Source organism: Pituophis catenifer, unplaced genomic scaffold, assembly GCF_029215685.1.
Source record: "Pituophis catenifer annectens isolate HBS135680 unplaced genomic scaffold, rPitCat1.0.hap2 SCAF_6, whole genome shotgun sequence".
NCBI lineage: Eukaryota > Metazoa > Chordata > Lepidosauria > Squamata > Colubridae > Pituophis > Pituophis catenifer.
Genome location: NW_027256886.1, coordinates 23,047,900 through 23,075,606, shown reverse-complemented (window position 1 = coordinate 23,075,606; position 27,707 = coordinate 23,047,900). Strand labels below are relative to the sequence as shown.

At 36.3% G+C, this 27,707-nt stretch overlaps 1 protein-coding gene across 1 annotated transcript in view; it reads left to right on the top strand.

Moving 5' to 3' along the window:
• Positions 1-27,707, top strand: part of MME (membrane metalloendopeptidase) — a 53,891-nt gene that overhangs the window by 13,404 nt on the left and 12,780 nt on the right. Inside the window, exons 5-16 of the mRNA XM_070945069.1 lie at positions 1,492-1,587; positions 1,691-1,809; positions 2,964-3,029; positions 5,271-5,405; positions 6,933-7,034; positions 11,866-12,002; positions 12,110-12,203; positions 16,919-17,047; positions 19,817-19,915; positions 21,073-21,153; positions 24,167-24,270; positions 26,792-26,850. Of these exons, the coding sequence (XP_070801170.1) occupies positions 1,492-1,587; positions 1,691-1,809; positions 2,964-3,029; positions 5,271-5,405; positions 6,933-7,034; positions 11,866-12,002; positions 12,110-12,203; positions 16,919-17,047; positions 19,817-19,915; positions 21,073-21,153; positions 24,167-24,270; positions 26,792-26,850 (1,221 nt within the window). The remainder of the gene's footprint in view (positions 1-1,491; positions 1,588-1,690; positions 1,810-2,963; positions 3,030-5,270; positions 5,406-6,932; positions 7,035-11,865; positions 12,003-12,109; positions 12,204-16,918; positions 17,048-19,816; positions 19,916-21,072; positions 21,154-24,166; positions 24,271-26,791; positions 26,851-27,707) is intronic.

The window sequence follows — 27,707 nt, the reverse complement described above, 5'->3', positions numbered from 1 at the left end:
TAAGAGTAATGAATATAACTTTGTTCTGATTGATTGATTGATTGGTCACCTATCTTACCTCAAGGTAACTTTGGGCAGCTTACTAATACTACTTTTTAGTCACATTTTTGCAACTGCTATCAACTCACGAAGTTTTCCTGACCTGCTCCCAAGTTGCCATAGGCAGGTGGATGGGGAATCGCACCTCGCTGCTGCATTTAGAAATTTGCACCTCAGTTAAAACAAAACACATCCTAGCCAGGGGTGAAATCCAAAATGTTTCCCTACCGGTTCTGTGGGCGTGGCTTGGTGGGCATGGCAGGGGAAGGATACTGCAAAATCACCATTCCCACCCCACTCTAGGGCCAGCCAGAGGTGGTATTTGCCGGTTCTCTGAACTACTCAAAATTTCCGCTACTGGTTCTCCAGAACCTATTAGAACCTGCTGGATTTCACCCCTGATCCTAGCTGGCCGAAGTCAAGGCCATCTCTATGAAGACCCACAATGGCCGGAGGGAGTGACTTCTATGACCCTCAAAACTGCTTTGTTGGGGAATGTGACTGATGACACACCTTGGGGGCAGGGGGAAACAGGGTCAGAGGCAACCAAATGAAGTTAGAGCTGGCTTCACTTGGTCCGTGCTGATATGGCACTCCTAATAAACAACTGGATTTTTCTTGAAACTTTGTTTGAGGCTCCTGCTTTTATTAGGGCATTGGTCAGGATCCTGACAACTGCTTTATAGGCACCCTAATATGCTTTGCATATTTAAATTCATATGTATGAGATTAGTATCAGTATATTGAATTCTGTACGTATTTCTTAATTAATTGTTTCATTTCTCACGAAGAATAATACAGTCAATTAATTTAAATCTACTTTTTTGATACTCTAGGAGATCATAAATCATAGATGATAGAATGTAAAAAATGGTTGTGGCATCTATAAAGGAAATGGTTAGCAAAAAATAAAAAAGAAATCTTCGAGAGATTATTTTATTCACAGTAGACATTACTGATTCTTAAATTATTGACAGTCCACTAAGGTTTGGTTTGGTTTAGTTTGATTTGGTTTGGTTTGGTTTGGTTTGGCCACATAGGTGGGTTCAATACCTCTGTAAACCATAACTAGAAACCATAATTGCTATTTTCCTATTAACCATAAGAGAGAAACAAATCATTTTATAGTTTAGGCCATAAACCATAGACCATGGGAGGGAGGGAGGGAACTTATTATATAAGTTGTTTCATTTCTGTGATGACATCATCATATGTATAACATTGTTGTGACTTGTGTCACTTACAAACCTATTAAATCATATTCTGTGAAGACACCAAAAGTTCAAGTTACTTCCATCTATTTGTTTGTTCTCCACCTTTTCTTGTGAGATATGATTCTGCAGAAAATGTTTGTTTGGAAATGCAGGACTATCACCATACATCATTGTGATAATTGAGTGGTTTAAGAAGTCTGTACCTGTAATTAATGGAATTCATGTTTATTTTCACAAGCCGCAATTAACAGCAAAAAAGGGAAACCACTAATTGACCTAATGACCAACATTTCAGAATGGCCTATAGCAGCAGACAACTGGGACCTGACTCATGGTAGGTGAATTCAAGTTATTTGTTCATTATAATTTTCAAATGGGAAAGGGTGGAGTTAGAACTATCTTTATCCAACACTGACTATATATTTTTACTACTTTAGGCTCCAAATGGAGTGCAGAGAAATCCATTGCAGAGTTAAATTTTCAGTTTGGAAGAAAAGTCATTATTAACATGTTTGTTGGCACTGATGATAAAAACTCCTCACAACATGTACTTCATGTAAGTTTGTTTTTCTTAGAGATGTCTAAAAATGCATTTCTTCTGGTTTGTATGGTTAGAGAAACTACGGATTTTAAATTGCCTATCCATAAAGATTTGTGTTGATTCATATAAATAATACATCATCCTGCTGTAGATTCTTCAATATAACTCACAAGCAAGGATGAAACAGAATGGTAATGCACATGTAAATCCCTTTTCATTTCCATTAAAAATGTTTTGCTAAACATGTCATATACAGTCAGGATTCATTTCCTTTGATAATTGAATTTAAATTATCCTGACCCAAATTGCTTGATTGTATATGCTTAGGAAAAGTAATTAACTTTTCTAATTTTGAATAGAATCTGCCTGATTAACTTACCCATCGATTTTGTGATCCCCAGTTATGGAATCTCCATTAAAACTGATGTTCAATTTATTGTAACAGACTAATAATTACAATGTGTGCAGGGTTAGGAATGCAGCCAATAAAGAACAGTGGCCATTGTGAATACTTGGTAGGAGCCAAGGGATAAGCTATTTGCTATTAGTTCTATATAGATTTCTTTCCTCCCATAAAAGAGCAATTGAAATAATGGTACATCTTCTAACTGCTAATTAAACTCGGGATATCAATCTGTAGTCTGAATTATGCTGAAGTTCTACTTTTGATTGTGTCTTATGACATTTACTACTAAGAATACCGAATCCCCATTTGTCCTTTGTCATTCTTGAGCAGTAATGGCTTCTTTCTACTTCCACAGATGCTTAGAAATTGAGCATCTATTTTCTCTTATAGGAAGTATAGCAGAGTGAAACTTTTATGCCTTGATACCACCATCATATTTTCTTTTTCTTGTCAACCACCCACAGTGTTAGAAATCAGGCAGGCTATCCATTTTAGTCCTCTCCTCTCCTCTCCTCTCCTCTCCTCTCCTCTCCTCTCCTCTCCTCTCCTCTCCTCTCCTCCCCTCCCCTCCCCTCCCTTCCCCTCCTCATTTTCTCTCCAAATTTTTAGCCTTAGATTCTCGTACTTAAAAAGTCTCACTTTAGAGGCACTTTGAAAAAAAATTACTTAGAAAAAAAGTAAATATCACTGCTTGCAATCTTTCATCTGCCGACAAATTGTTGTTCTATTTGTGGACTGATTATTTTTAAACTTGGTTTTGTAGATTGATCAACCTAGACTTGGACTTCCTTCCCGTGATTACTTTGAATGCACTGGACTGTACAAAGAGGTATATGCAAGTTTAGAAATAAGCAAAAGTTTTCCACAAAAAGTTAGACTTTCAACCAGCCTAATTGCTGACAAATTTGGCAGCCTCACTCAGTGTCTTCATTAAATGCTAATAAAATAACAACAAAGAAAATAACAGCATCCATACATATATGCAAACTATTTATAATAACAAATATATTTGCTACAGATTTTTATAGTCCAATTACATTTGAAAGATATAATGCTGTTTTACTACTCTACAAAAATTGCCCAGCATATCCCAAAACTGTTAAGTTTCTCTGTGTATTTATTTTGTACAACATGGGGAATGATGGCTCAGTGGTTAAAGACACTGAGCTTGTCAGCTTGCTCTAGCTCCTGCCCACCTAGCAATTTGAAAGCATGCAAATGCAAGTAGATCAATATGTACCACTTCGGTGGGAAGGTAGCAGCATTCTGTGTGCCATTGGTGTATAGCCATGCTGGACACATGACCACAGAAAATGTTTTTGGACAATGCTAGCTCCCTTGGCCAGAGATGAGTGCTGCGTTCTAGCTGGACAAAACTGGGCAGGGAAACCTTTACCTTTATCTTTATTGTGTGTAAAGGAAGAATCCATGCCACTTTCCTGTTTAACATTTTTTTTATTGAATTATAAGGTAAAATAAGATACAAAATACGAAAGTAAATAGGAAAGCAGTGGGGCGGAACGGGGGGAGGAAAAGTGAGGAAGGATTAAGAAAAAGAAAAAGAAGCATTGACTTCTGACTCTCTCTGTTGCAGTAAAATAAGGCATTAACATCAAATCACAACTTTTTGATTTTTCATAATAATATAAACTAGTCATTTCTATAAGGATCTATCAGTCTAATCGGTAAAACCCAAATCAAAATTTCATTCTTTTCCACTTCAAGCACAAAGTTCAGAAGCGGTCTCCATGTGGAAACAAAAGTACTTATATTCTTTTCTTTAATCAAAATGGTCAATTTTGCCATTTCAACCAACTCCATCAGCTTCTGCAGCCATTCGTCCATGGTAGGAATCAAAGTGTCCTTCCATTTTGGTGTGTACAAGTCTTGCTGCTGTCAACATATATAATAACAGAGTTTACTTACATCATTTTATAAAAATTTTCTTTTAAATTATAATTTAATATAAATTCATGCCACTTTTCAAACAAAGCAAAGAAATCCCACATAAATGTCTATTGAAAATTTTACCCAACACAGACTGAGTGCATATACAATAAGCGCTCTAAACAGAATATGCATTTTGTCTATCATTCTATATCCTTAAAGCTGATTTTCTATTAAGGTTTTCTTGCCTTGATATGACAGATTAACAGATTGATATGCTCTTCTTAATTCTGTGCACAGCTGATGATTGGGTACAACATCCAAACATCAATATAAATTTCATACACAAAAGGCAATATTAATGAAGAAAACTCTCAGGTGTTTAAATTGACCCAAATATGGATTGTGAGTATACAAATTCCAGCATGCCAAGGAGAAAAGCTAATTAACAAGAGGCAAAGTACTTATGGAAGAGCTTCCTTCAAACATTTAGAAGGTTGATTACAATGAATAACTGTCTCTATAATTAATGCCTTATCCCAACTCATGATTTAATGCAATAGTTTAGAAACTACTAGGACTAGTTAGTACTTCCACAGTATAAATTATGAGATTAAATATACACTATAAATTAAATATACACTATAAAGGGACACAGTGGGTCAGTGGCTAAGATGCTGAACTTGTTGATCAAAAGGTTGACAGTTCAGCACTTCAAATCTCTAGTGCTGTGTAACAGGGTGAGTTCCCGTTCCCGTTCCAGGTTCTGCCAACCTAGCAGTTTGAAAGCACATAAAAATGCAAGTAGAAAAATAGGGATTACTTTGGTGGGAAGGTAACAGCGTTCCATGTGCCTTTACTGTTTAGTCATGCCAACCACATGACCATGGAGACGTCTTCAGACAGCGCTGGCTCTTCGGCTTTGTAATGAACACTGATCCCTAGAGTCGGGAACGACTAGCATATATGTGCAAGGGGAACCTTTACCTATAAATCTAAAATAATACTCATATTATCTCATATAATCTTCATGCAGTATTATGGCTGATGTTCATTAAAGGTATACACTAACTTACCATAATATAATATTTAAAATTATTTTAAACTGTTCTTTTTATTAACATTTTAATAATGTTATGATGTTAATCATAGTATTAAAGCAAAACATTCTGTTTTCTTACAGGCCTGTTCAGCCTATCTTAGTTTCATGATTTCTGTAGCTAAGTTAATTCGCCAAGAAAGAAATCTCTCCATCAATGATACTGAAATTTCTACAGAAGCAGAAAAGATAATGGCTTTTGAGAAAGAACTTGCACATGTAAGTTAACTCTCTTATTTTATATACAGAATGTTTTGTAAGAAGAAAAATATGTGGCGTCTACCTATTTCCCTCATTCCCAAAATTATACTATTAAATCAGAGATTTTAGGGAGAAAGTAGAGATAAATTTATACATGAAAGGAATATTTCTATTTCCTTCTTTTGGGGGATGGGATGCTCCAGGGAATACAAAGTTATTCCATTTTAATTCTAAACCAGGTTGATCTGACTGTTCGCACAATGGTGTGGTCCAGAAAAGACTTCCAAAACAGAAAGTAGTTCATAGTATTTCAGATATGGATAGTATTTCAGATATGGTCAGAAATACGATAGCCATAAAGTGGCTGGATTAGAATGGAAAATGTTCACAGATACCCTGTTTTCCCGAAAATAAGACATTTTCTGATAAAAAGCCCAATCGGGCTTTTGAGTGTATGTGCTAAAATAAGCCTCCCCCCAAAATAAGCCCTCCCTGAAAATATTTAAACACAGAGCTGGAAATCAGCAAGAGGAGCCCCATCTTGTTCCATGTGCCCCAAAATAATAATACCAAGCACTTATTTCGGGGTTCCCAAAAATATAAGATAGAGTCTTATTTTCAGGGAAACACGGTAATAAATTCCTTACATCTAGTTCTATTTCTACTTCTGCTTTGACATTATTGCATCACATGATAATCCTTCAATACTTATTAGTGATATATATTAATGCTACTCTAAGAGCAATAATAAAAATGTATTAATTAACTCATGTACTCAAGGTACAATTGTTCCAGTAAAGAGAAAAGGCTGAATATTTTTATATTTATGACTCTAGAAATACACAAAAACGCTGAGTATTTAATAAATCTATGTAGAGTATTATATTGCCACATTCTCTCACTGGTAACATTTTGGATTTAGACTTTGTGATATTTTGAGTAAACATATTGAAATCAGTGGGATTTAGGTTAGAAATAACAAGTCATGTTGATCTCAGTGAGTTTATTCTAAGAATTACTGACAGAGTGATATGAACTTATAAATCAGGGCTATATGATATATCAAAATGACAGTCTAGTTAGTAGCATCTCCATCTACTTCTTGTTCTCATGCTAAGAAGAACCTTTTGTCCTGCCCAGGATCTATTCTGTTACACTCTTTTGAATCTCAGTGTTCTGAGATTGAGACTTTTATGTTCTTGGAAAGTTGCATGATGTAGAAGCTGGCATGACTTGAGATAGGGGTATTCAAGGTCAGATTCATCCCAGAGAATAGAATAATCCCCAGCTTCAGCAAGAGGATAGAGAGGGCTTCTGTGTTTCCTAGGATCCTGCCCCATGGACCATAAAGTCATACTTTCTTCTACCTTTTATATACCAACAAGCCAGTCATTTATGACTTAATCTCTTTGATTTGAAGGTTTGCTTTGCCTTTTGTATTAAGGTTTTATTTTTATTTTATTTTATTTTTGTTTTTTGCTTTCCTATCTCTGCTGTCCTTTCTTCAAAGCCACCCCTTTTTATAGTATAAATTTGTTTTTCTAGATCACAACCAAAGATGAAGACAGAAATGATCCACTTTTGCTATATCACAAAATGAAGATGGGAGATGTCCAAAAAAATTTCTCCATGGAAATCAATAATCAGGTACAATATTGGGAACATGTTGTTTCCAGCTTCTGCCATTGACTAGCAATATATCCCACTTAAAAAAAAAAGTAAGTTTAAGATGAAGCTTTTGAACTCAAAATGCTAAGCTAAATATACCAGCCTGGTGTGTATCTAACTGATAGCAGGGAAAGAAAGCAAATACCCTAATAAAACTGGTCGTAGGACATACACTTCCTGGTAATTAACAATAACATGAAATAGTTATTTGGTGGTAAAGATTATAATGTGACTAAGTATATTCCTATCAAATCTTATGAAAATTGTGCCTTGTTTTTAGTTCTAAAGAATACCATCAATTCGATCACTGCTTTTTTTTCCAACCACGGATACGTTCATATTACTGGAACTGGAGACAAACCATCTGAAAAATAATCATATAAATATTTACTTCCTTTCAAGCTAGAAATATATATACCAAAGTCTACATCTGCCTGCATATCTTCTTCAAGTAGATTCGAATAGTGAAATTAAGCTACAGTTCATTGTTGCAAATCAACTCTTAACAGCAGGTCAAAGTTTAGTGATATAAATTGTTTCATTGGTCCAACAAACTGAGATGTAATCATATCTACATTTTATGGCAGATGTGACGCTTATATGATATTTAATAAGGACAAATTTGTTCATGTGACAGAAGGATAGGAACAGAACCTACGTCCCAAGGCTAAATTCTTTGACACTAAGTTCTAATAAGATATGGCAATCTTCTGATTAAAGAATATCTTTTGTTGACTTGTTCTCTAAGCTTAATAAACTGATTTGTATTATCAGTAATTTCTCAGCATGTATAATTTTGAGACATATTGAAGAAAGTATAAAATAAATAAAACCTCTTTAATTTTTTAAAATTTAAACATAGGAGTAGTATGCAACTGAAAAAGGCTATCATCTGCTTGATCATTTGCCCAGATACCATTAATACTGGATTTAAATTGTAATTTGATTTTATATGGTTTTATTTTTGTGCTTTTTTTTTTACTTTAACCTGCTAGAATCCCACAAAAATCATTTCTTTTTTTTTGAAAAAAGTTTTTTGTTTTTATTTCTTATACACATATTGTAAATGTACATTCTCTTATCCATAATTGATCATATATATATATATATATATATATATATATATATATATATATATATATATATATATATATATATATGATATACATATCAATAACTTTTCATTGATTTGTGAAATTATGAAGTCAATTACTTCATAACTTTACCATTCAAACTAGAACCCACTCAGAAGGGTATTAGGTGAACATTAGGGGTTCCTGTACCTCTTGGAAGTCCTTTTGTAGTTTTCTGGATATTTGCAGACCAGACAAGATGGGCCTAATCAGGTTCATCCAAATGTACAAAAGAGCACAGAATGCATTTCCTGCATTGCTGCCAGCAGGACAGGATGGGATTCTGGAAACTAGATTTTGGGGCATGCGTCATACAAGACAATCTCACAAAAGATGGAGAACCCAGCCAAATATCAATTTCTCAAGCCACAATTTAATTTTCAAATGTCATATGCTAATGTCAGTTTTCAAAATCCAAGTAGATAAACTGTTAAACTATAGATACTTATTGTTACCGCTAATTAGGATGACAATTCTTTTCATTTTGTTCCTAAACATATTTGGCATAATCCTTAAACATATCTAAGACCTCTTGAAACCACAGCTGTCTCTCTGATTATAAGAATTACCATCATGTAAATGCTTTTAGAACTACAGTCCTTTGATTGTTTTACAGCTCATTAATTTTAAATTAAAGCTATTCAACTTAATTTATTGCCTGTTGGCCAAGAGTTTCTGAGCACAGCTAAACTGCTTAACAGTGGCTTATTGTTATTATCAAAGGTTTTAGGTTTTTTTTCCTCTTATGAAGAATTTGTTTAAAGGAGCAATCTGGCTGTACAAAATCAAATGACAAAAGATGAAGCAGTGGATGCAAATTATTTTGATAAGCCAGTTGTTAAGCAATATGTTAGTACAATTCACTGAAATATAAATATATTCTTGAAAAGTTAAGTTTCAATTAGAGAACCCATGCTCATTGTTTCAGAGATATTTCCTTACCTAGATCAATATACAGAATTACCATGGGAGGACAAAAAAGCAGTGGGAGCAGGAGTGAATTCCAACTTCCTGCTTACTTCCTTCTCACTTTGCGTCAGCTCTCCCAAATAAACCAGATAAACACGAGAAAGTGAACTAATTCTACTGTATTGTAAGGCTACATTAACAAAATATCACAAGTCCAAAAGTGCAAACTTCCTGACATCACTTTTGAACTACTTGATCCATTAGGGCAGGTTTTTCCTAAGTTTCTTTCTCTGACCGGTAAGCCACTGGGGGCTCCTGCCTCTATTCCGATTGTTTCCTAGATAGCATCTCTTCCCTCATTCCCCAAGGTCATCCACGCATTTCATTACACTTTGCAGTGGGAAACTGACAGGGAACTTCAGAAATCACAACCACATTATTACAGGTGACTACAGTGGAATGGCATTGCTGAAGATTGGACATAAGTTTGCTGTTATAACTGGTCTGAAGATCCTTGAAATTTCAGTCCAATGGGAATAATGGGTTCTGGATTTTTCTTTTTTTTTAATTTGATTTATATGCCGCCCTTCTCCAGAGACTCAGGGCGGCTTACAGTGCGTTAAGCAATAGCCTTATACAAAGTCAGCTTATTGCCCCCACAACTGGGTCCTCAATTTACCTACCTTAGAAAGGATGGAAGGCTGAGTCAACCTTGAGCCTGGCAAGATTCAAACTTACTTTAATTGCAGACAGCTGGTGTTAAATTGCAGTGCCTTGTCTGCAGAGCTATCCAGGCTCCTGGATATGCATTCCTTAGGTTAGCCCGTTTGAGGTATCTTGATTAAAAAATGTTGTTTTATGATGCATCATTTCACCCAATTGAAGTTTACACAGAGACAATTCAGATAAGAGAGTCCTAGTAGTATATAGATAGCTTGTACCACTTAGGTATTAATCCATCCAGCCACTAAATGTGGAGGGGTCCTTGGTGCTCTCTGAACTTGCTTATTTACTTACAGATGTTTCATTACTCAAACTAGGTAACATATCAGTGAGCTACAAATATTCTCCTTTCTTGGTACTAAATGTGGAGTCAATCCATTGTCTACAGAAGGGAATGTCCATATTTGAGCAGATATGGATCGTGAAATATATATAACTGCCTCAGTCTTTTTGTAACATTAAAAAATAGCATTTTATACACAACTTTATGTTACAAACAAAGGAGAATAGCTCAGGGTTGAAATGAAGGGTCTTTGGTGCTCTCTGAGCTTGGTTATCTTGTTGCAGACATTTCATTACCCAAATTAGGTAACATCATTATCTTTTATAACATCATTATAAAATTAAGTAATTTTATATGTTTGCTTCTACCACACATTATGCGATTTACATATGCCTGCTTTCAAACAGTGCATAAAACATTCCAAGCGCTGAGTAAACTTTAAGGCACTATTTAATTTTTGAAATAAGAAATACTAAAATTCAAATGTATCTGGAAGTAGGAGTCACTCACAGTGTGAAATCTAGACATAGTAGCTAGTGCAGTGGTGGGTTCCTCCTGGTTCCGCCCAGTTCCGCCGAGCTGGTAGCAGTGACGATATGATGTCACTGAACTGGTTCTGCCCCCCTGCCCTCCCTGCCCCCCCCCATGTTATTCTTACCATTTATTTGGCCCCACCCCCAATCTATTGCTGCCTCCTGAGTCCCAGCTGATCAGCTAGAAGGAAAAAAACTGTTTAAACTCTTGCCGTGGGGCTTCAAAGGGCCGCCCTACAGCTGATCAGTGTTAAAAGGCAGTGTGGTGGTAGACCAGTGCCTCCAAAAACAAATGAGTAGACTAGTGCCTCCAAAAACAAATGAGTAGACCGATGCCTGCAAAAACAAATGAGTACACCGGTGCCTCCAAAAACAAATAATAGAGCCCTGGTGGTGCAGCAGACTAAAGCACTGTTATTAACATCAGCTGCCTGCAATTACTGCAAGTTCAATTCTCACCAGGCTCAAGGTTGACTCAGCCTTCCATCATTTCTAAGGTAGGTAAAATGAGGACCCGGATTGTGGGGGAAATAAGATGACTTTGTATAAATATACAAAAGTATGAAGGCTATTGCTTAACGCATTGTAAGCCGCCCTGAGTCTCCGGAGAAGGGCGGCATATAAATCAAATTAAAAAAAAATGAGTAGACCGGTACAACTCTGCAAGCAGTTAAAAGACTGGTAGACCAGTACCTCTGCTAAATCCTAAAAAATTGTCACATGACCATCAAGCCACGCCCATAAAATAAGCCACACCCGGAGAATCGGTAGTAAAAAAATTTAGAACCCACCCCTGAGCTAGTGGCTGAGAAAAAGACACTTGTCACATTCTCAGATGCTTAGGGGATAGGGGAAAGTATTTGATAAAGTTCTGTTCTGTGAATGCACTTCCTAAAACCAATATCTGGATTTAAATCCTTAAAATATTTGGGAATGGGATCCCAGTTTAATAAAGTAACACACTACAATAAAATAGTTTTGCAATGAGTCTGGGATGCGTCCTCCCCCTCCGATATGTTGTTTCTGAATGCTGTTAACAACTGTGCATAGTTTTCTTTTATTTCCTTATTATATTGTAAATGTAATATAAAGAAGGGTTATAACACAGCTTAAAAAGACAGTCTTCCTAAAGCATATAATGCATTTGACAGAATCAATGATAAAGACTTAATGCTAAGAGTAACATTGTCGAGTGTTTTATCCTACACAACATTTCTTTCTCTCCACAGACATTTGACTGGCTAAAATTTGTAAATACTATAATGAAAACAGTGGCAATTGAAATTAAAAATACAGACGACATAATTGTGTATGCTCCAGAATATTTAGTCAAGCTAAAGTCTATCATTTCCAATTACACTGCCAGGTATGCATGCCAAAAGCATTTTAAGTTTTTATTTTTTGAACACGCCAATGTATTTTGTAGTTCTACAAATAACAACAAATGGTGCTTCTTCTTGCTTTATTATGCAGAGAAATTCAAAACTACATAAGTTGGAGATACATCATGGATATGGTGAGCAGCTTAAGTCGCGACTACAAGGACACAAGGAATAATTTCCGTAAGGTACAGAAATCCATAAATTCATTTTTTCACTTAACCTTTGAATATAACTCCTGATATTTCTGTGGGCATCCTGATATTTAGAGAGTAACTTGAAAATATTGGCTGGTAGCTCACAATTGGCACACCCCTTTCATGTTTGGACAATTGTGATGTTGGTCTCAGGGACAAACAGTTCTTTGAATTCCATCAAGATGCAAAATAAGCAATTATGAATTTATTTGATCCTTTTTTCAAAATATACTTGGAATGAGGACCTCTGCCTCTCCAAATGTTGAACTTTGCCTCCCAACATTCTCCTCCCTTTTCAACATTATGAGGAAGTACTAGAATTGTAGATCCATAACCATGACCCATTAATTATTTTGTAAATGCTTTGTTCTAAATTGAACAGGATGGTTAGATTTCAGAATGCAATAGGAATGAATAGGACAGACTAAATGATCTTTAGAATTCTCTCCAGCTCAAATATTCTGTGATTCATTGAAGTGCTGGATCCAATTCAACCAAAAGTACTTATTTTAAGTGGAATACTGTTATTTTGCAGACGAAAAGAGCTTAACTTTGGCTGGAATGTAGTCTCCATTCTCTGATTCATGATATAATTGTAATTATATTTTGAGGAAAATTAAGTTTACAAGTTGGAAGATGGTGTTCTGCTAAATATTACATTCTGCAATATATCACAAAAATACAACAAAAATTAAACTGAAGTAAAATAGAACAGCCAATGCCATCTTCAAGAAAATTAGTGTAGGAGCCCTAACTGTTCTTTTGAACTTTGCTGATAACATTTCTCTGAAGTTCTTTCATCTTTGCCATATTATTTATATGATTATTAAGAAACAAAATAATCTGTTCCTTTTCAAACTATTCTGTACAAAGAGCAGAATTTAATGACTCCTTAAATCTGTTCACATAAGATTAAAGGAACAGGAATAAATAGATAGATGATAGGTAGATGATCGATGATAATAAAGTTACAGTACCAATAGTGAAGATAGGTTCTTCAACCAATATCCAACACACATAAAGAAAGGGTATACAAGCCACATGTTACCTTTGAAAGCCTGGGATGTAGCTTCCAGACCACCACCCATACCCCATAAAAAGTTGAAATGTTTATTTTATTTATTTATCTAATTTATGTCACCTTGGACCCAACTCAGGACAGTGGTCACCTGTTGGATATGACTGCCTAGTCGGAGCAATGGCAATATGATCTGGTGGGGGATCTGTCATTATCCCTCTGTCATGGTCAAATCATACCTTGGTGACCTTGAGATCCTTTTATGTTGTTCCAGCCTCCATGTAGGGAGGCTGAATCCATTCGGGCAGTCCACCCTAGCAAATGGGTTCCAGAGGGATTTGGAGATATCCAGGGAGTACATGCTGCACTGTCCTGCCAAAACTCTGATTACATCCTGGAACCAAAGGGCAACCAAGGCTTTGGGCAGGATTGTACCTGTGTAGCCTCTCTTGCTCTCAACCAATTGCTTCTGATATTCCCTGTGGTTCATGGAGGAGCTGTGTGTTTTGAAAAGGGCTAGTCAATGGGTTCAGGCAGTGATAAATTCTTCAGTGCAGGAGGGGACATATCTGGGAGCCTTCAAGGAGCCCTAGTTTGTCTCCTCTTCAAAAAACCATCTCTTAATCCTACCTGTCTGGATAATTTCCATCCAGCTGTCCACTTTCCTTTTTAGGGAACATGATAGAGAAGGTGGTTGCATGTCAGCATTAGAGGGTCCTGGATGAAATGGATTATCTGAACCCCTTTCAATTCAGGGCAGTTATGGGACAGAAACATTATTAGTCATACTTGTCAATGATCTCTGGCGAGAGCAGGATGAAGGTAGTGCAGTGGTGAAATCCAATTTTTTAAAATACCAGTTCTGTGGACGTAGCTTGATGGGTGTGCCTTGTTGGGTGTGGCAGGGGAAGGATATTGCAAAATCCCCATTCCCACCCCACTCTGGGGCCAGCCAGAGGTGGTATTTGCCGGTTCTCCGAACTACTCAAAATTTCTGCTACCAGTTCTTCAGAACCTGTCAGAACCTGCTGGATTTCATCCCTGGGGTAGTGCATCCATCCTTGCTCTCCTTGACCTCAAAGAGGTCTTCAACATTATTGACCATGATATCCTTTTGGGTTAAGTGCAAGGTTGGAGCTAGGTGGCACATTTTTACACTTGTTTGGCTTTCTCCAAGGTCAGTCTCAATCAGTGTTGATAGGGAGTGAAAGGCCTATCCCATGGTACTGTGCTTCAGGACTCAGTATTTTCTGCACTTCTTTTTAACATCTACATGAAGCTGCTTGGTGAGGTCATCCACTACTATGGGATGAGGTACCATCAACATGCCAATGATAGTCAGGTTTACAACTCTAAGCTAGGTGACCCAAGTGATGCTGTCACTGCCCTTTTGTGGTGCCTGGGGTTCTGGAGGGGGACAACAGGCTCTGGATAAATCTTGGTAAGACTGAGTGGCACTGGGTAGGTTGAGTTCTGTACAGATGGTAATTGTGGCTATGAAAGCCTTTGTGCAACTTCATGTTGTACGCCAGTTATGCTCTTTCCTGGATCAGGAGTCCCTGTGCTCGGTCACCCTAGCTCTGGTCATCTCATGGCTGAACTATTGCAACATGCTATATACATGGGGCTGCCCTTAAAGAATATCCAGAAGTGTGGTGCAGAACACAGCTGCGTGGGAAGTTCTTGGGGCCTCTAGGATGGCTCATGTTACACTGCTGTTCTGCAAGCTGCATTAGTTGCCAGTTCATTTCTTGGTCCAATTCAAGGTGTTGGTTATCACCTTTAAAGTCCTTCATGGCATGGGTCAAGTGTACCTGAGGAACTAGCTCATCCCAATGAGATTAGCTCACCCATCCACACCAACAGAAGAAGTGACTCTAGGAGACATATAAAATTAAATACATACTTAATTACATTAATATAAACATTAAATAAACAATTGTATTTATTTTAACAAACTTTAATTTAACAATTAAATTGCATAAATCTTTACTTATTTTAAAAAGATAACTCCGATCACTTCATCCTGGTCTACATTGGGTTTTCTTGGGGAATGGCTTCCAGGATATGACTCAAAAGGACAGCTATGGCCCATTATCTAAAAGGGTTGCATACTGTATGTCCCTTACAAAAATAAAATGGGTTGCAACACATTTGAAATGAATTGTGATCAAAAGGCTAATTAAATTACAGAATTATACCAAGGTTATGGAACATTGTGTTACTTAAGGAGAGCTCTGATGCTTCATCCAGGAGGATGCAATGTTTCGTTTTGATCAACAGAATCAGTTTGGAGGTTGGAGAGATCTCAGTGAGGTGTTGTCTAAAATGCAATGATTCTCCCCAGAGAAGCTGTGAAAATCCTGCAAGCACCTGCCAATATTTCAAAGGGGAAAGCTTGGGTCTAAAACATTCTGATTTTGGCTATACTGGGTGTTTTATAAATTATAAAACCATTCCAATAGTCAGTCTCCAAGTGCAGGCTGTTGAAATGGACAGAAACAGCATATGCTGCTTCTTATCCTGTAGTAAGGGAAATGCATGTGGAAACAATTTTCTTAAATGTTTTTGTTTGAAATATCACAGCAGGTCATTTGGTAAGATACAGAAAGATTTCACCACAATCATTGTTGACTTTTTGATATGCGCAAATTACAGGCCAGTTGCCCGCACTTAGAAGAAAAATACCCTGTTCCTTCTTGGATATGTATAAATGCACACAATATAGCCACCACTGTTGTGAAGGCAGGATAACCCAGAATGGCCCCTTCGTAGTAACATAATTTTCAAATCTCAAAACAAAATATCAGACAAAAATGCTATTGTAAAACTCTGCTGGCCAGAAAGTGATTTAATAGAGCTACAGTATTACATTCCTGTATCACAACCTAGAGACTTTCAGTCCTTCTCCAAATCTAATGCTTAAACACCATTAAAAATAAAATCCAGAAAGCAGTTTTCATTGATTTTTCAGGTTTTACCAGAATTCATCTACTGTAAAAGATTGCAGGCAAATTTCTGAAACTGTCTGAAATTTCTGCAGGGGAATGCTATCAAATTGACACGGCTCCTCTTTCGCCTGGAAGCTGGTTCTTTGCTAAATGTCTGGCCATTCCTTGTTTCCAGAGTGTTGAGTTTATGACTAAGTCCTATTTGCTTCATATCTTCCTTCATATCTGAGGAGGAGAAAGAAGAAGTGAGGAAGTGTGATAATATCAAAAAGCAGAACAAATATTCTAGAACATGTAAAAATCATGTTATTAGCTAATCTGCTGAGGCCTTGATAACTTTTATCTTTATAGAGATCATTTCTTTTCAGCAGATACCGCTGCTGGGGAAGAGATGTTGGGCACTACAGCTATTATTGCCTGGGATGGCTGTGAGGCAGTACCAAATAAAAGATGCTTTCCTACAGTTTTCAAGAAGTTGTACTTAGAGAAAAAGAAGCACAAATAGTCTCACCCTGCTGAGCTTGATAGAGCCTGTTTGACATTCTCCAAACTCCTGAAACAATGCAAAGAGCAATGTGTTCTCATTTTACTATCCCATTTTTTAAATATCCCTTATCCACAAACACATTTCATTCAACACTGATTAAAAGCATTCAGGGAGGACATGAACTGTTTCCAAACTCATGTGTTTTTGCTTGTTGCCACATGCATAACTAATTTATGTTTATGCTCTACAGGTTCTGTATGGCACAACCTCAGATACTGCAATTTGGCGCCGTTGTGCAAACTATGTCAACAGCATTATGGGGAATGCTGTGGGGAGGCTTTATGTCGAAGAAGCTTTTGCTGGAGAGAGTAAACATGTGGTAATTATCATTGATATAATACTTAAGGAGGTGTTGGGTTCATATGAATGGCAGGAATATCGCAGTAGAAGTTTGGGAACCAAACCAGGCATATTAACAACCGCTTGGAAAGATCCTGTGATACTGTTTTATAAGACCAGGCAAGAATGACAGTATTCTGGGCTCATAAAGTAGATACAGGCCAGAAGGAAGGGAACTGTAATCCTGACAACCAGTTTAGCCTGTGTTGTATCTGACTATAGTATCTGATCCCATCTGCAGCACCAATCTGCTTTGGACCCTTTGCCCCTGCCATTTACCACATCGGAAGTTTAACTTGGGACCAGGTTTTTGTTATTTTTAATGTGTTTAGTTTTATAGCTGTAATGGCTTTTATGCTGTTTTAATTTTTGATTGGAGCTGCCCAGAGTTGATTATAAGATGAGCAGCTATATAAATTTATAATTTTATTTATTTATAATGCAATTTATATGCCGCCCTATCTCCAATGCTTTAAATACATAAATAAATAAAAAGTAAAGCACTTTGGGCAATGTTACCTGCAGGCATGAGTCTTCCAGGGTGGATTATCCCCCAGAGAGAGCAAAAAATAACTTGCCATCTGCAGGAGGACAGTAGTTTCTTAATGACTGTCGGAAAAATCGGACAGTCAAAAATTGATGTCGGAGCCATCAATTTCCACATGATGATGCTCCTTCATATCTATGGCCTGTATTTGGGAAACCAATCTGGTTTTGTTCAGTTGAAATGGATTGAAAAGTATTGAAATCTCTGAGGCATTACAGTAGCAGCAGCTTTCCAAAATGTGACCCCAGATCAGAAGGCACATGATAAGCAATTGCTGCAGTAGCTGTAGCTTTTACAATAACAGTATCAGATATGCAACTTGTAGCAGCAGAGAGGTGACAGGTCCTAGAAAGGCCAAGTGTTTGGGAGCATCCAAAAGCATTGCAGTGACAAGTTCCTGCTGTTCCTGCTCCTGCTATGGGTATCTGGTTTTTATTTCTTCAACGGTCTGTCAGGCAACATGCACAGATTCAAACTTCCTGGACATTTGTTGCAAGTTTGTCTTCCCCTTCAGCCCCTTGAGAAAAGTTTTTAGATTATCCCAGTGGTGGAATTCATTTTTTTTTTTTACTACCGGTACCAGTTCTGTGGGCATGGCTTGGTGGGCATGGCAGGGGAAGGATACTGCAAAATCCTCATTCCCTTCCCACTCCTGGGAGAAGGATATTGCAAAATCTCCATTCCCACCCCAGTCTGGGGCCAGCCAGAGGTGATATTTGCCAGTTCTCTGAACTACTCAAAATTTCTGCTATGGGTTCTCCAGAACCTGTCAGAACCTGCTGAATTTCACCCCAGGATTATCCCCTTTCCCCTGTCTTGTTCCCAGGTTTTGCCCTGCCTTTGCTCAATTAATAAACTAATATTGGAGAATCTTACCTTACTCCTTTATGGTGAGAGAATCCATTCTTTGTTACTAATAGTCAGTTTCACAGTGCCTACAGAAAACTTCCAGGTTTGGTTTTCTATGATTATGCTTCTTTATTTTGCTTGTTTATAGTAGGATCCCTCTGGTCCTAACATGGGAAACATTTCTGTTTTAAGGGGGAATTTTGAAAGCATAGGGCGAACTGGCTCACAGTACAGCAACCTTGGAAAACTTGTAAGTTCCAAAATTGCTACCAAAAATGGCATGTCCACTCAGTAACCCTCTTGGGTCAGAAGGGAGAAAAGCCCCCAGAAAGGTCTGTACTATTTCAATGAAATGTTATGGGCTCCAAATGATAGCAGCAAATCAATGTGAACCTAAAAATGCTGCCTTGCTTTGCACCATGCCAAATTCTTATTAAGGATTTTTAAAAGTTGAGATGGCAAGGTGTCTGGTAAGCATGGACGAGTCCTGGACCCTTACGTGGACATGATAATGCTGCACCCTGAAATACATTCAGCAGCACACAGAAGCCATAGTTTTCCCCCAAGTGGGAGAAATGGAACTTTGGAGGACAATATAGTCAAGATGCTGATTTGAATATGTATCAGAGGTGGGTTCTGACCAGTTCTGGAGAACCGGTAGCGGAAATTTGATTGATTGATTGATTGTTGTGTTTTGTTTTTTGCACACCTATATTGCAATCCTTTAATAACACAATTCAATTGTGCAAGTATTTTATCTTGCACAATTGAAACCAAATTGGAACTAAATTCAGTCTATTTTAATAGGGACTTTCTGGACTGGTTTGTAGCATATACATTTAATAAATAAATAAGGTTTATTTTTTCTCAGAATGAATTCATTGGAATTAAGTTAAGTTAAACTTTTTAGCAAGGACTCTAGCTCAATAAATATACATGCTTTATATGAGAAAATTTGGAGCTTTAATCCTAGAATCTCCAAACAGGTGATAAAAACAATTATCTGGCTGTAGGATAATATTATGTCACATTAGCACTAGCTTTCATTTGAATGAGTAAACATTAAAATTATTATTTTGGAGACCTATTCCACTTGATTAGTTTAGTTTTGCAATTATAGCAATTTAATTTTTTGCCATTGTCAACTTATTTTGAAAAATATATATATAGTATTTCTGGCCACAACAGTTGGAATATAAAATTTCAGAACATGATCTATGACTAAATTATAATTAAGAGTATTATCCTAGATTTGTCTAGTCAGAAGCAAGTCTCACTAAGTTTATTGGTGTTCCTTTTGGATAAACAGGTCTAGGGTTTCAACCTTAATCTTATTGTACCATATATTCCCAGGTTCAAGAAATGATTACACAAATCCGTGAAGTTTTTATTAAAACACTGGAAGAACTCTCTTGGATGGATGCAGAAACCAAAAGGAAAGCAGAAGAAAAGGCAAGATTTGTTTAACGGTTATCTTGTAATTTGAGAATACTTTCTTCATTTAAAATTTAAACAGTACAGGCTATCTAGCAAAAGAGTAATGTATGTTTGAGAGAGAGAGAAAGCAAATATATCATATTTCAGGTAAATTATTGGCTAATTCCCAATCTCTCACTTTTTCAAGCTGACATAAATAAATATTGGCAGTACTACAATTAATGAAGTACAGATTGCAGTTGTGAGCTCACTTATGCGTTCTGGTTGTCTCAGAGTGCATTTTAAAATGAAGTAGTAAATGGATGCTTCAGAGATGTTTTACGGTGAGCTCATTTTTCATTATCCAGAACATATTATAAGAAAAACTCCAGATACCAACATCTCCGTCTTGCATCTGAAACGTTTTTATTTTTTCATTACTACTCTCATTATTTTTCTTGTTAGGGAAAAAGAAACTTTTAAGGAGGGGAGAAAAGGAACAGATACAGAAGAACTTTTGATCAGTAGTTTTAAAACCCGGTGGTCTGGAAGCCACCGTAGTGGTAGTATCATCCTGCACTTTGACTTCTGGTTTATATTTAAAACATAATACTGTATACAAAAAGCCACAGTGTTGCATACTTGAGTCCCTAATTCAGTTCTTAGCTTGACGGTTAAAAGGTTCTCAGTATAACTTACTTCGAGGGGTCTTTTGAGAATAAGGTAGAGAGGACCACACATTGTATACTACATTGAGTTTCTAGAGGAAAAGTAGGCAGTAAGTGTAATAAATATGTATATAGATCTTTGTGTGGCTTTAGCATCAATTCTGCAAGCAAAAATGGGTAATGTGAAAACACAATGTTTTTGGCATTCATGAACTCAGAGTGAACATTCTTATATTTTACTTAACTGGCAACAAAGGAATTATTCTGTATTCAACTGGAAAAAGAAGAATTAGGTAGTGATTCAGACATGTTGCCTGAATTGATTATATTTTGTTGTGGTCTTCTATTGGAAATCCCAAAACGAACATTCAGGAAAATCCTGGCATCGGACAGTAGCATCATGATCTGGTTGTAAAAACAAGATCTGATCGAAAAACGTTGTAAATTGAGAGACAACCTGTGACTATTTCCTGTGCTGTCTGAATTTATTATTTGATTCCAATTCATTTTGCATTATATTTTTAGGCTGTGGCAATTAAAGAACGAATTGGCTACCCTGATGAGATTCTGACAAATCCTGAGAAATTAAATCAGGAGTACAAAGGTGTAAGTATTCATTATGTAAATGTATTGTAAACAACAGATATTATATGTCCATATTGAAGGTGTAATTTTTTAAAAAATCTCATTTGACATATGCTACACAGGAAGATGCCCTGTTATGATGCTTTTGCACAGACCTTATTCATTGTAAAATCCTGCACAATTTTAGTAATCATCCACTATTCTGTACATACACAGAAATAGAATTTATGGCTACCATTTTACCCAAAGTTCAATGTCCTTAAATATTGTGGTTTGCCTGCTGCCCATTTACTGAAGACCTATGGAAGGATTCCTCAATAATAATTTAATTAAATTTAAATTGGAAAACACAAAACCATGACTGTTATTTTATGAAAGCTACATTGGTAGAAACATCTCTGATAAAGGATTTAATTGCTATTTTTAAAACCAGTAATTTTTTTATTGTTTGATTAAATCAAGAAGTAAAAATCCAATGCAAGAGGAATGTGTATTATAAAGAGTTACAGAAATTAGCCAAGTTAATAAACTACAATAATACCAGATTGCCAGATATGATCTCATTTTGAACAGCTGCCACTTTCTATTAATTAGGAGGTGTCTAATCCCATTCACCTACATTTGGCAACTGTTTAAAATGCATTCAGATCGTCTTATTTGTCCTTTGTCCTGGAATGTGATGCAGTTACTTTTGAGATTACACACAACATATTTACTTCCTGAGTGGAAGATAGTATTGGAGTACCAAGAATCTTACAGGAGACAGTGTGGACAGATATAAAGAAGAGGCCCTGGAGGAACTTTTGTTTTATAATATTTTACATCCACAATTACAAATTCTTATGGTTAGTTCTTAAAATCTAGCCTGGGTTAGTTCAGAACAATCTTACTGCTTTTTCTAAAAATCTGATTATGATATTTAGCTAAGAAAAAGCTTCATAAACTTCAATCAATCAAGCTACAATATCCCATTAGGATGAACTGTATTTATATACTAAATAATAACTGAAACTAGGAGGATAAAATATCAAAAAGATGCATTTTGCAAATTAACCTTGCAAAACTTAGAGAATATTAAAACAGATTTAAATGGTCTGAAGGATACACACAAATATTGCTTTGTTACTATTAGAAATCTAATCAAAACTTAGAGAATATTGAAACAGATTTAATGGTCTGAAGAATACACACAAATATTGCTATTGTTACTATTAGAAATCTAATCAAATAAAACAATAAAAAGCCATTTTCCGGTTGTACAGTAGAATACATCATGATAAAGAATTGATAAGAATATACACAGATCATAATTTTCACCAGTGTATTCAAAATAGAACCCTATTCTGGCTCTACCAGTTGTTAGACCACATGTATTAGTTGAACATTTAATTAGACTTATACTTTCAGGACTCTGTTTCTATTTCTGTCTATTAACTCTATCTATTGATTGATCAATCAATCTAATATTAAAATAACCCTTAATTTACACCTTCATAATGTGTTCTTCTTTTATTACTATTCCAGCATTATCCCTTTAATGTAGGACATTTACCATATAACATTTGATCTGCTGGGATTTGTGGCTAAGTGAGTAAAGAGTTAATTGTGCAGACATTTTGCTCAAAAGTCTTATTCTTCTGAACTGTGCAGAAATGGAAACATCAGTTTGTTTGTTGTTCACTCATGTTTCTTGCTAGCTCCACTTTATTTTTTAGAAGGAGAAACAAGGGGAACATGTACGCATACTCAGAATAACTCAGTGATTAGGCAGAAATAAAGTTTCTTTTAAATTAAGCTCAGTTCTTGTTGATTTCATGAACCCCCTTTGCAGTTTTTTGGGAACAATATCAAAGGGATTTTTCCAGTGCCTTTTTCTGATATTTTTTATCTGCTTCCCAATCTTGGAACTCACCATCCAAGTATTGATTCAGTCCAACCCTACATAGCTTTTTGAGATCATCCAGGTTTGGCTAGATGCTGCTGCCTGACAGGTTGCAGAGAAAAAGGAAGAAAATAACAGAGAGCAAAATAAATCTAAATGGAACCAATAAGAAGTAAACCAAAAATCCAATAAGCACAATATCTATAAAATGCTGATAATCTGCTATGGAGTGAAGGAAGAGAATAGAATGGAATATCCTGAAAGTAGAATATACTTAATCTGGAATTTTATACAGAACAAGCCATAGCAATTACATAATATGGTTGCTATTCTGTGTGATAAGATAGAAGAGAAATTGAGAATCCTTCAGGAATGTGTAGGGCAGTGATGGCTAACCTTTTTGCCATCACTTGCCAAAAGCGGGGGGAGCGCAGAGGGGTTGCGCGCGCACATGCCCACACCCATAATTCAATGTGCCACAACCCACCATGCATGTACATGCGACTCCCCCATGCTCCCCCCACTATTGACACACGATGGCACAGTGATATCGGAAGGCCTGTTTTTTACCCTCCCCAGGCTCCAGAGCCTTTCTAGGAGCCTAGGGAGGGCGAAAACGGCCTTCCCCACCCACCCAGAGGCCCTCTGGAGGCCAGAAACAGCCCGTTTCCTGACATCCAGTGGGCCCAGAAGACCAGAAAATCAGGTGGCCGGCACGCGCATGTGTGCTGGAGCTGAGCTAGGGCAACGCTCGTGTGCCCACATATATGGCTCCACATGCCACCTGTGGCACACGTGCCATAGGTTCGCCATCACGGGTATAGGGCTTGCACATACTTATATTTCAACTATAAATATAAGTCCAATATTCGCCTCCCTCTTTCTCTCCAGGGAAATTAATGTGTTGTGTAATTGTGATTACATAACACATTAATTCATAGTTAATTAAATCAATATTTATTAAATTAATTAAATTGCCTTGATTTGCACAACTCAATGAACTGCAAGCTAGCCACAATGGCTAGGTTTATATAACACACCTAGATATAAACTAGCCAACAATATTTTGCCCTAATATTTTCCACAGTTTCTGTGTATATTTCTGTATGTGTAATAAACATTATTGCTCATTCTCTCATATTTTTATTTAAGTTGTCCTACAAGGAAGAAGAATATTTTGAGAACTTGATTGAGAACTTAAGATTTGGCCAGAAGGAAAGGCTAAAGAAACTTAAAGAAAAAGTGGACAAAGATGAGTACGTATTTATATAGTTTGAATTTAAATATGGATTGTTGACTGTTTGTAAGAACATCTGTTTGTAATCAGAAAGACTACCAACTTTATGCTGTAGTAATCATTCCTTATGCTAAAAGGGAAATCTGTTCCCCTGGAATGGATGGCTTCCCATAATTAGGTTATGTCTCTCCACTTTGCATTCCTTCTTCAGTCTATTCATTGTTGCATCCATTACTGCCAATTTCTTCAGTGTGTTTTTGAGAAAAAAGTTTGTATATTCCTACAAATATATATACACAATTCCTAACCTATCATTCACTCCTGAGTGTGGCTATTGGCCTAAAAATAGTACCTTTCCCTGTTGTAAAGAAGTATTTTAAAACTCCATCTGTAGCACTAGAAGAATCTCCATGAGCAGAGATAGACATAGTCCTCTGGGGTCATTTTTCTGTAATCTTTCCCTAGAGCTCACATCTGCCCTGTTAGTTCTGTTACCTGATAGATGTGCAACAGTGAGAGAAGAAATGTTGAGAAAAATCCATCCTAAAGGAGCTATTATAGAACATGTCTATAATAGCACAGTTGTGTGATGTGAGCAATTTCTATTTGATTAATAATTCTGAATGATGTGCCTCCCAAATAATATGCAATCTACAAACATAAGACTGAAGACTATAACTTCCAACAAGCTTTTTTTGTGGAGCATCATTCCAACCTTCCTTTCTTTCCCTAGAAGGAAAAAAAAAGTTTCATCTTGCAGAAGGGGGAAAGAATAGTAAATGAAGCAAGGTTCCTTAAACCATAGAAGAAGCTCAAAAGCTTTCTGATTGGATGGGATGCTCTGATAGTCTTCTCCCATCAGTAATGAGGACAGGGTCTACAATCAACTGTGTCATTTCCAGCTCAGACCTTTCATATGCTGATGATCCACTGCCTTTTTCTATACAAAAAGGCACTTCTTTTTCTCCTTTGAGAAAGGAACTGAAGGTACAAGACTAAGTAGGCCAAGGCAGATTGAGGCAAAATCCTGAATGAGTTGGATTGTACCAATAAAGCAGAATATTTGTAGCTCAGTGTTGAAATGAGATCTTGAGCCCAATGAAAACTCTAGTCATAGTCCCTATGCACATGTGAATGAATGCACAGGGATTATCCTCTGATAATGTGGTATTGCTGGCTCATTGAATTCCTATTCCATTCCTTTAACTGTGATGAAGGTATGTTTGCAGTAGTCCTTAGAGATTATCTGGGACACTATGTCCTTTTTTTTTTTTTGATACTAATAGATGGGTGATCTTCAGAGCAGCCAGTATTACTTTATCAGTAAATAGTTTTATATTTTGTTATAATATTATGATAATTAAACAAAATCAGCTTTTGACAAATGATGCAATGTGAGTCTAAACAACATAAGTGAACTGTAGAATAGTGATAATGCATCAATTCACCAAAGAACTCTTGTATTTATGGTACAACAATGGAAACAATGAGAAATAAGTATTAATAGTACTGATATGCATAGGAGTAAATAGTGTCATGGAATAAGTTCAAAATGTTTCTGAGGAAAAAATGTGACCTTGAGTATTTCTTATATGAAAAATGTCTTATAGAATTAAGTATATGAAACCAATTGCACAATTGCAAACTACCAAGTTAGTCAAACACACTATAGTGGAAAAACAAGTTTGTTATCTTGATTAGGAGAAGATTGAAATTCACATACATTAGTTTCCATGCAGGCCATGGGGAATACACAATAATCCAAAGAATGCTTATTGATTAATTGAAAGTAAGCCAATAAAAATGTTTATTATGAATAAATAGTATAACTAGGTTGAAATAATAGCTAAATTGCTCTTGTATTTGGTTTATCTTAATAGGGCACAATTTATTCAGCAATTAACCAGGCAGAACATTGCTTATTCTTCAAAGTAGAATGCATCTTTAAAACATATCTGTCAATATGATTTTGATGTAATTCCCTTTAAGTTACTTTAATTACTTTATTAAGTAATCATAAAACAAAGAATTATGAGCAATGTTGATTCAGTTCCAAGATATTTGTTGAACATATTAAAAACATTTCAGGTCAAAATTCCATCTTTTGGCCTAGTCCTTCTCTTCCATTATTGACAAATATAATGGAAAGCTAACAGATTTTTATGGTTACTGCATATATAGAGGAGTGCCTTAGGAAAAACAGAAGAGCTCAAGGTTCATTGCCAGCTTACATCATAAACATTAGCTTGTGGCTTATTTCATCTCAGTGAGGCTCATTTATGTATGAAAAAAATTGAAAGATTTGCTGCAGATTGATCCAATCTATCATTTCAGCCAAGCTAACACAAAGAATCCCACTAGCAAATAAAATGTTGTGCAAAGCTGAAACCTTGTCATGGTTCTTTCAATCATCAGAAGCATGCCATTTATATGTTTTGTTTTAATAATATCCAGATTCAGAGGAATTAAAATATATTACATTTCCTCCTCCTCTGGATGTCAACTTTAACATTTTCATGCGTTAATTAAATTTTCTGCAGATGGATAACTGGAGCTGCTGTTGTCAATGCATTTTATTCACCTAGCAGAAATCAAATTGGTAAGTGAATATTGCTTAATCTAGCCATCCCTACTTGCTGCCTTCCAGATGGGCTGTCTACAATTGCACCCAATCAAGCTGATGAGGAGTTGTAGTCCAGCACATGAGGAGAATGTTAGCTTGGAAGAAACTGCTCTAGTCACTTGGGAAGGAGAAAGTGATTTTTTAAGCCTCCTGTCAAATCCCAGCATTCGTATGGATCATGACTGGGTCAGGATTTGGAATTTATTTCCTTTCTATCTGCTCGTTTATACTTTCTATACTGAAGCTCAGATACTATTACATACTTTTTGGAGATCTCATGTTTTTAACCAGAAGCTCAATAACTTGCTATGTAGAATGCAGTTCTTATCTGAGGTGGTTTTATAACCTTTCTCTCTTTTGTGATTTACTTTGGCTACTTGCTTTAAAGGTCTGGGTTGGAAAGGAAATTCTGTTTTCCTTTGGAAATTGTGAAATATCAACCTGATAGATTCAACAAGATTCAACAGAGCAAAAAACAACTGGAAGGGAGAGACCTTCCCAAGAGCATTGATTTCATTTCTCACATTAGAGGAAGGCAATCCCTTTTAGCCTAAAGGCAGCATTTAAAAAAATTATTATAGAAAAATTACATTCCCAAATGAAAATGGGACTGAAAATCTCGGAGCTGTTTTATGCAGGAGAGTTGGGAGTTTAATAGTACTCAGACTATTTCCAACTTCTTTGTTTGAAAAAAAAAAAGAAAAGAAAAGAAACACGTTGAAAACTAGTAATATTGCTACACATCTCAGTGACCGAATCTCTGAATGTTCTGAGTTAGTTTAGCCCTATTTTAATGAAACAAATTTAGAAGAGCTAATGCTGTTATATAATCA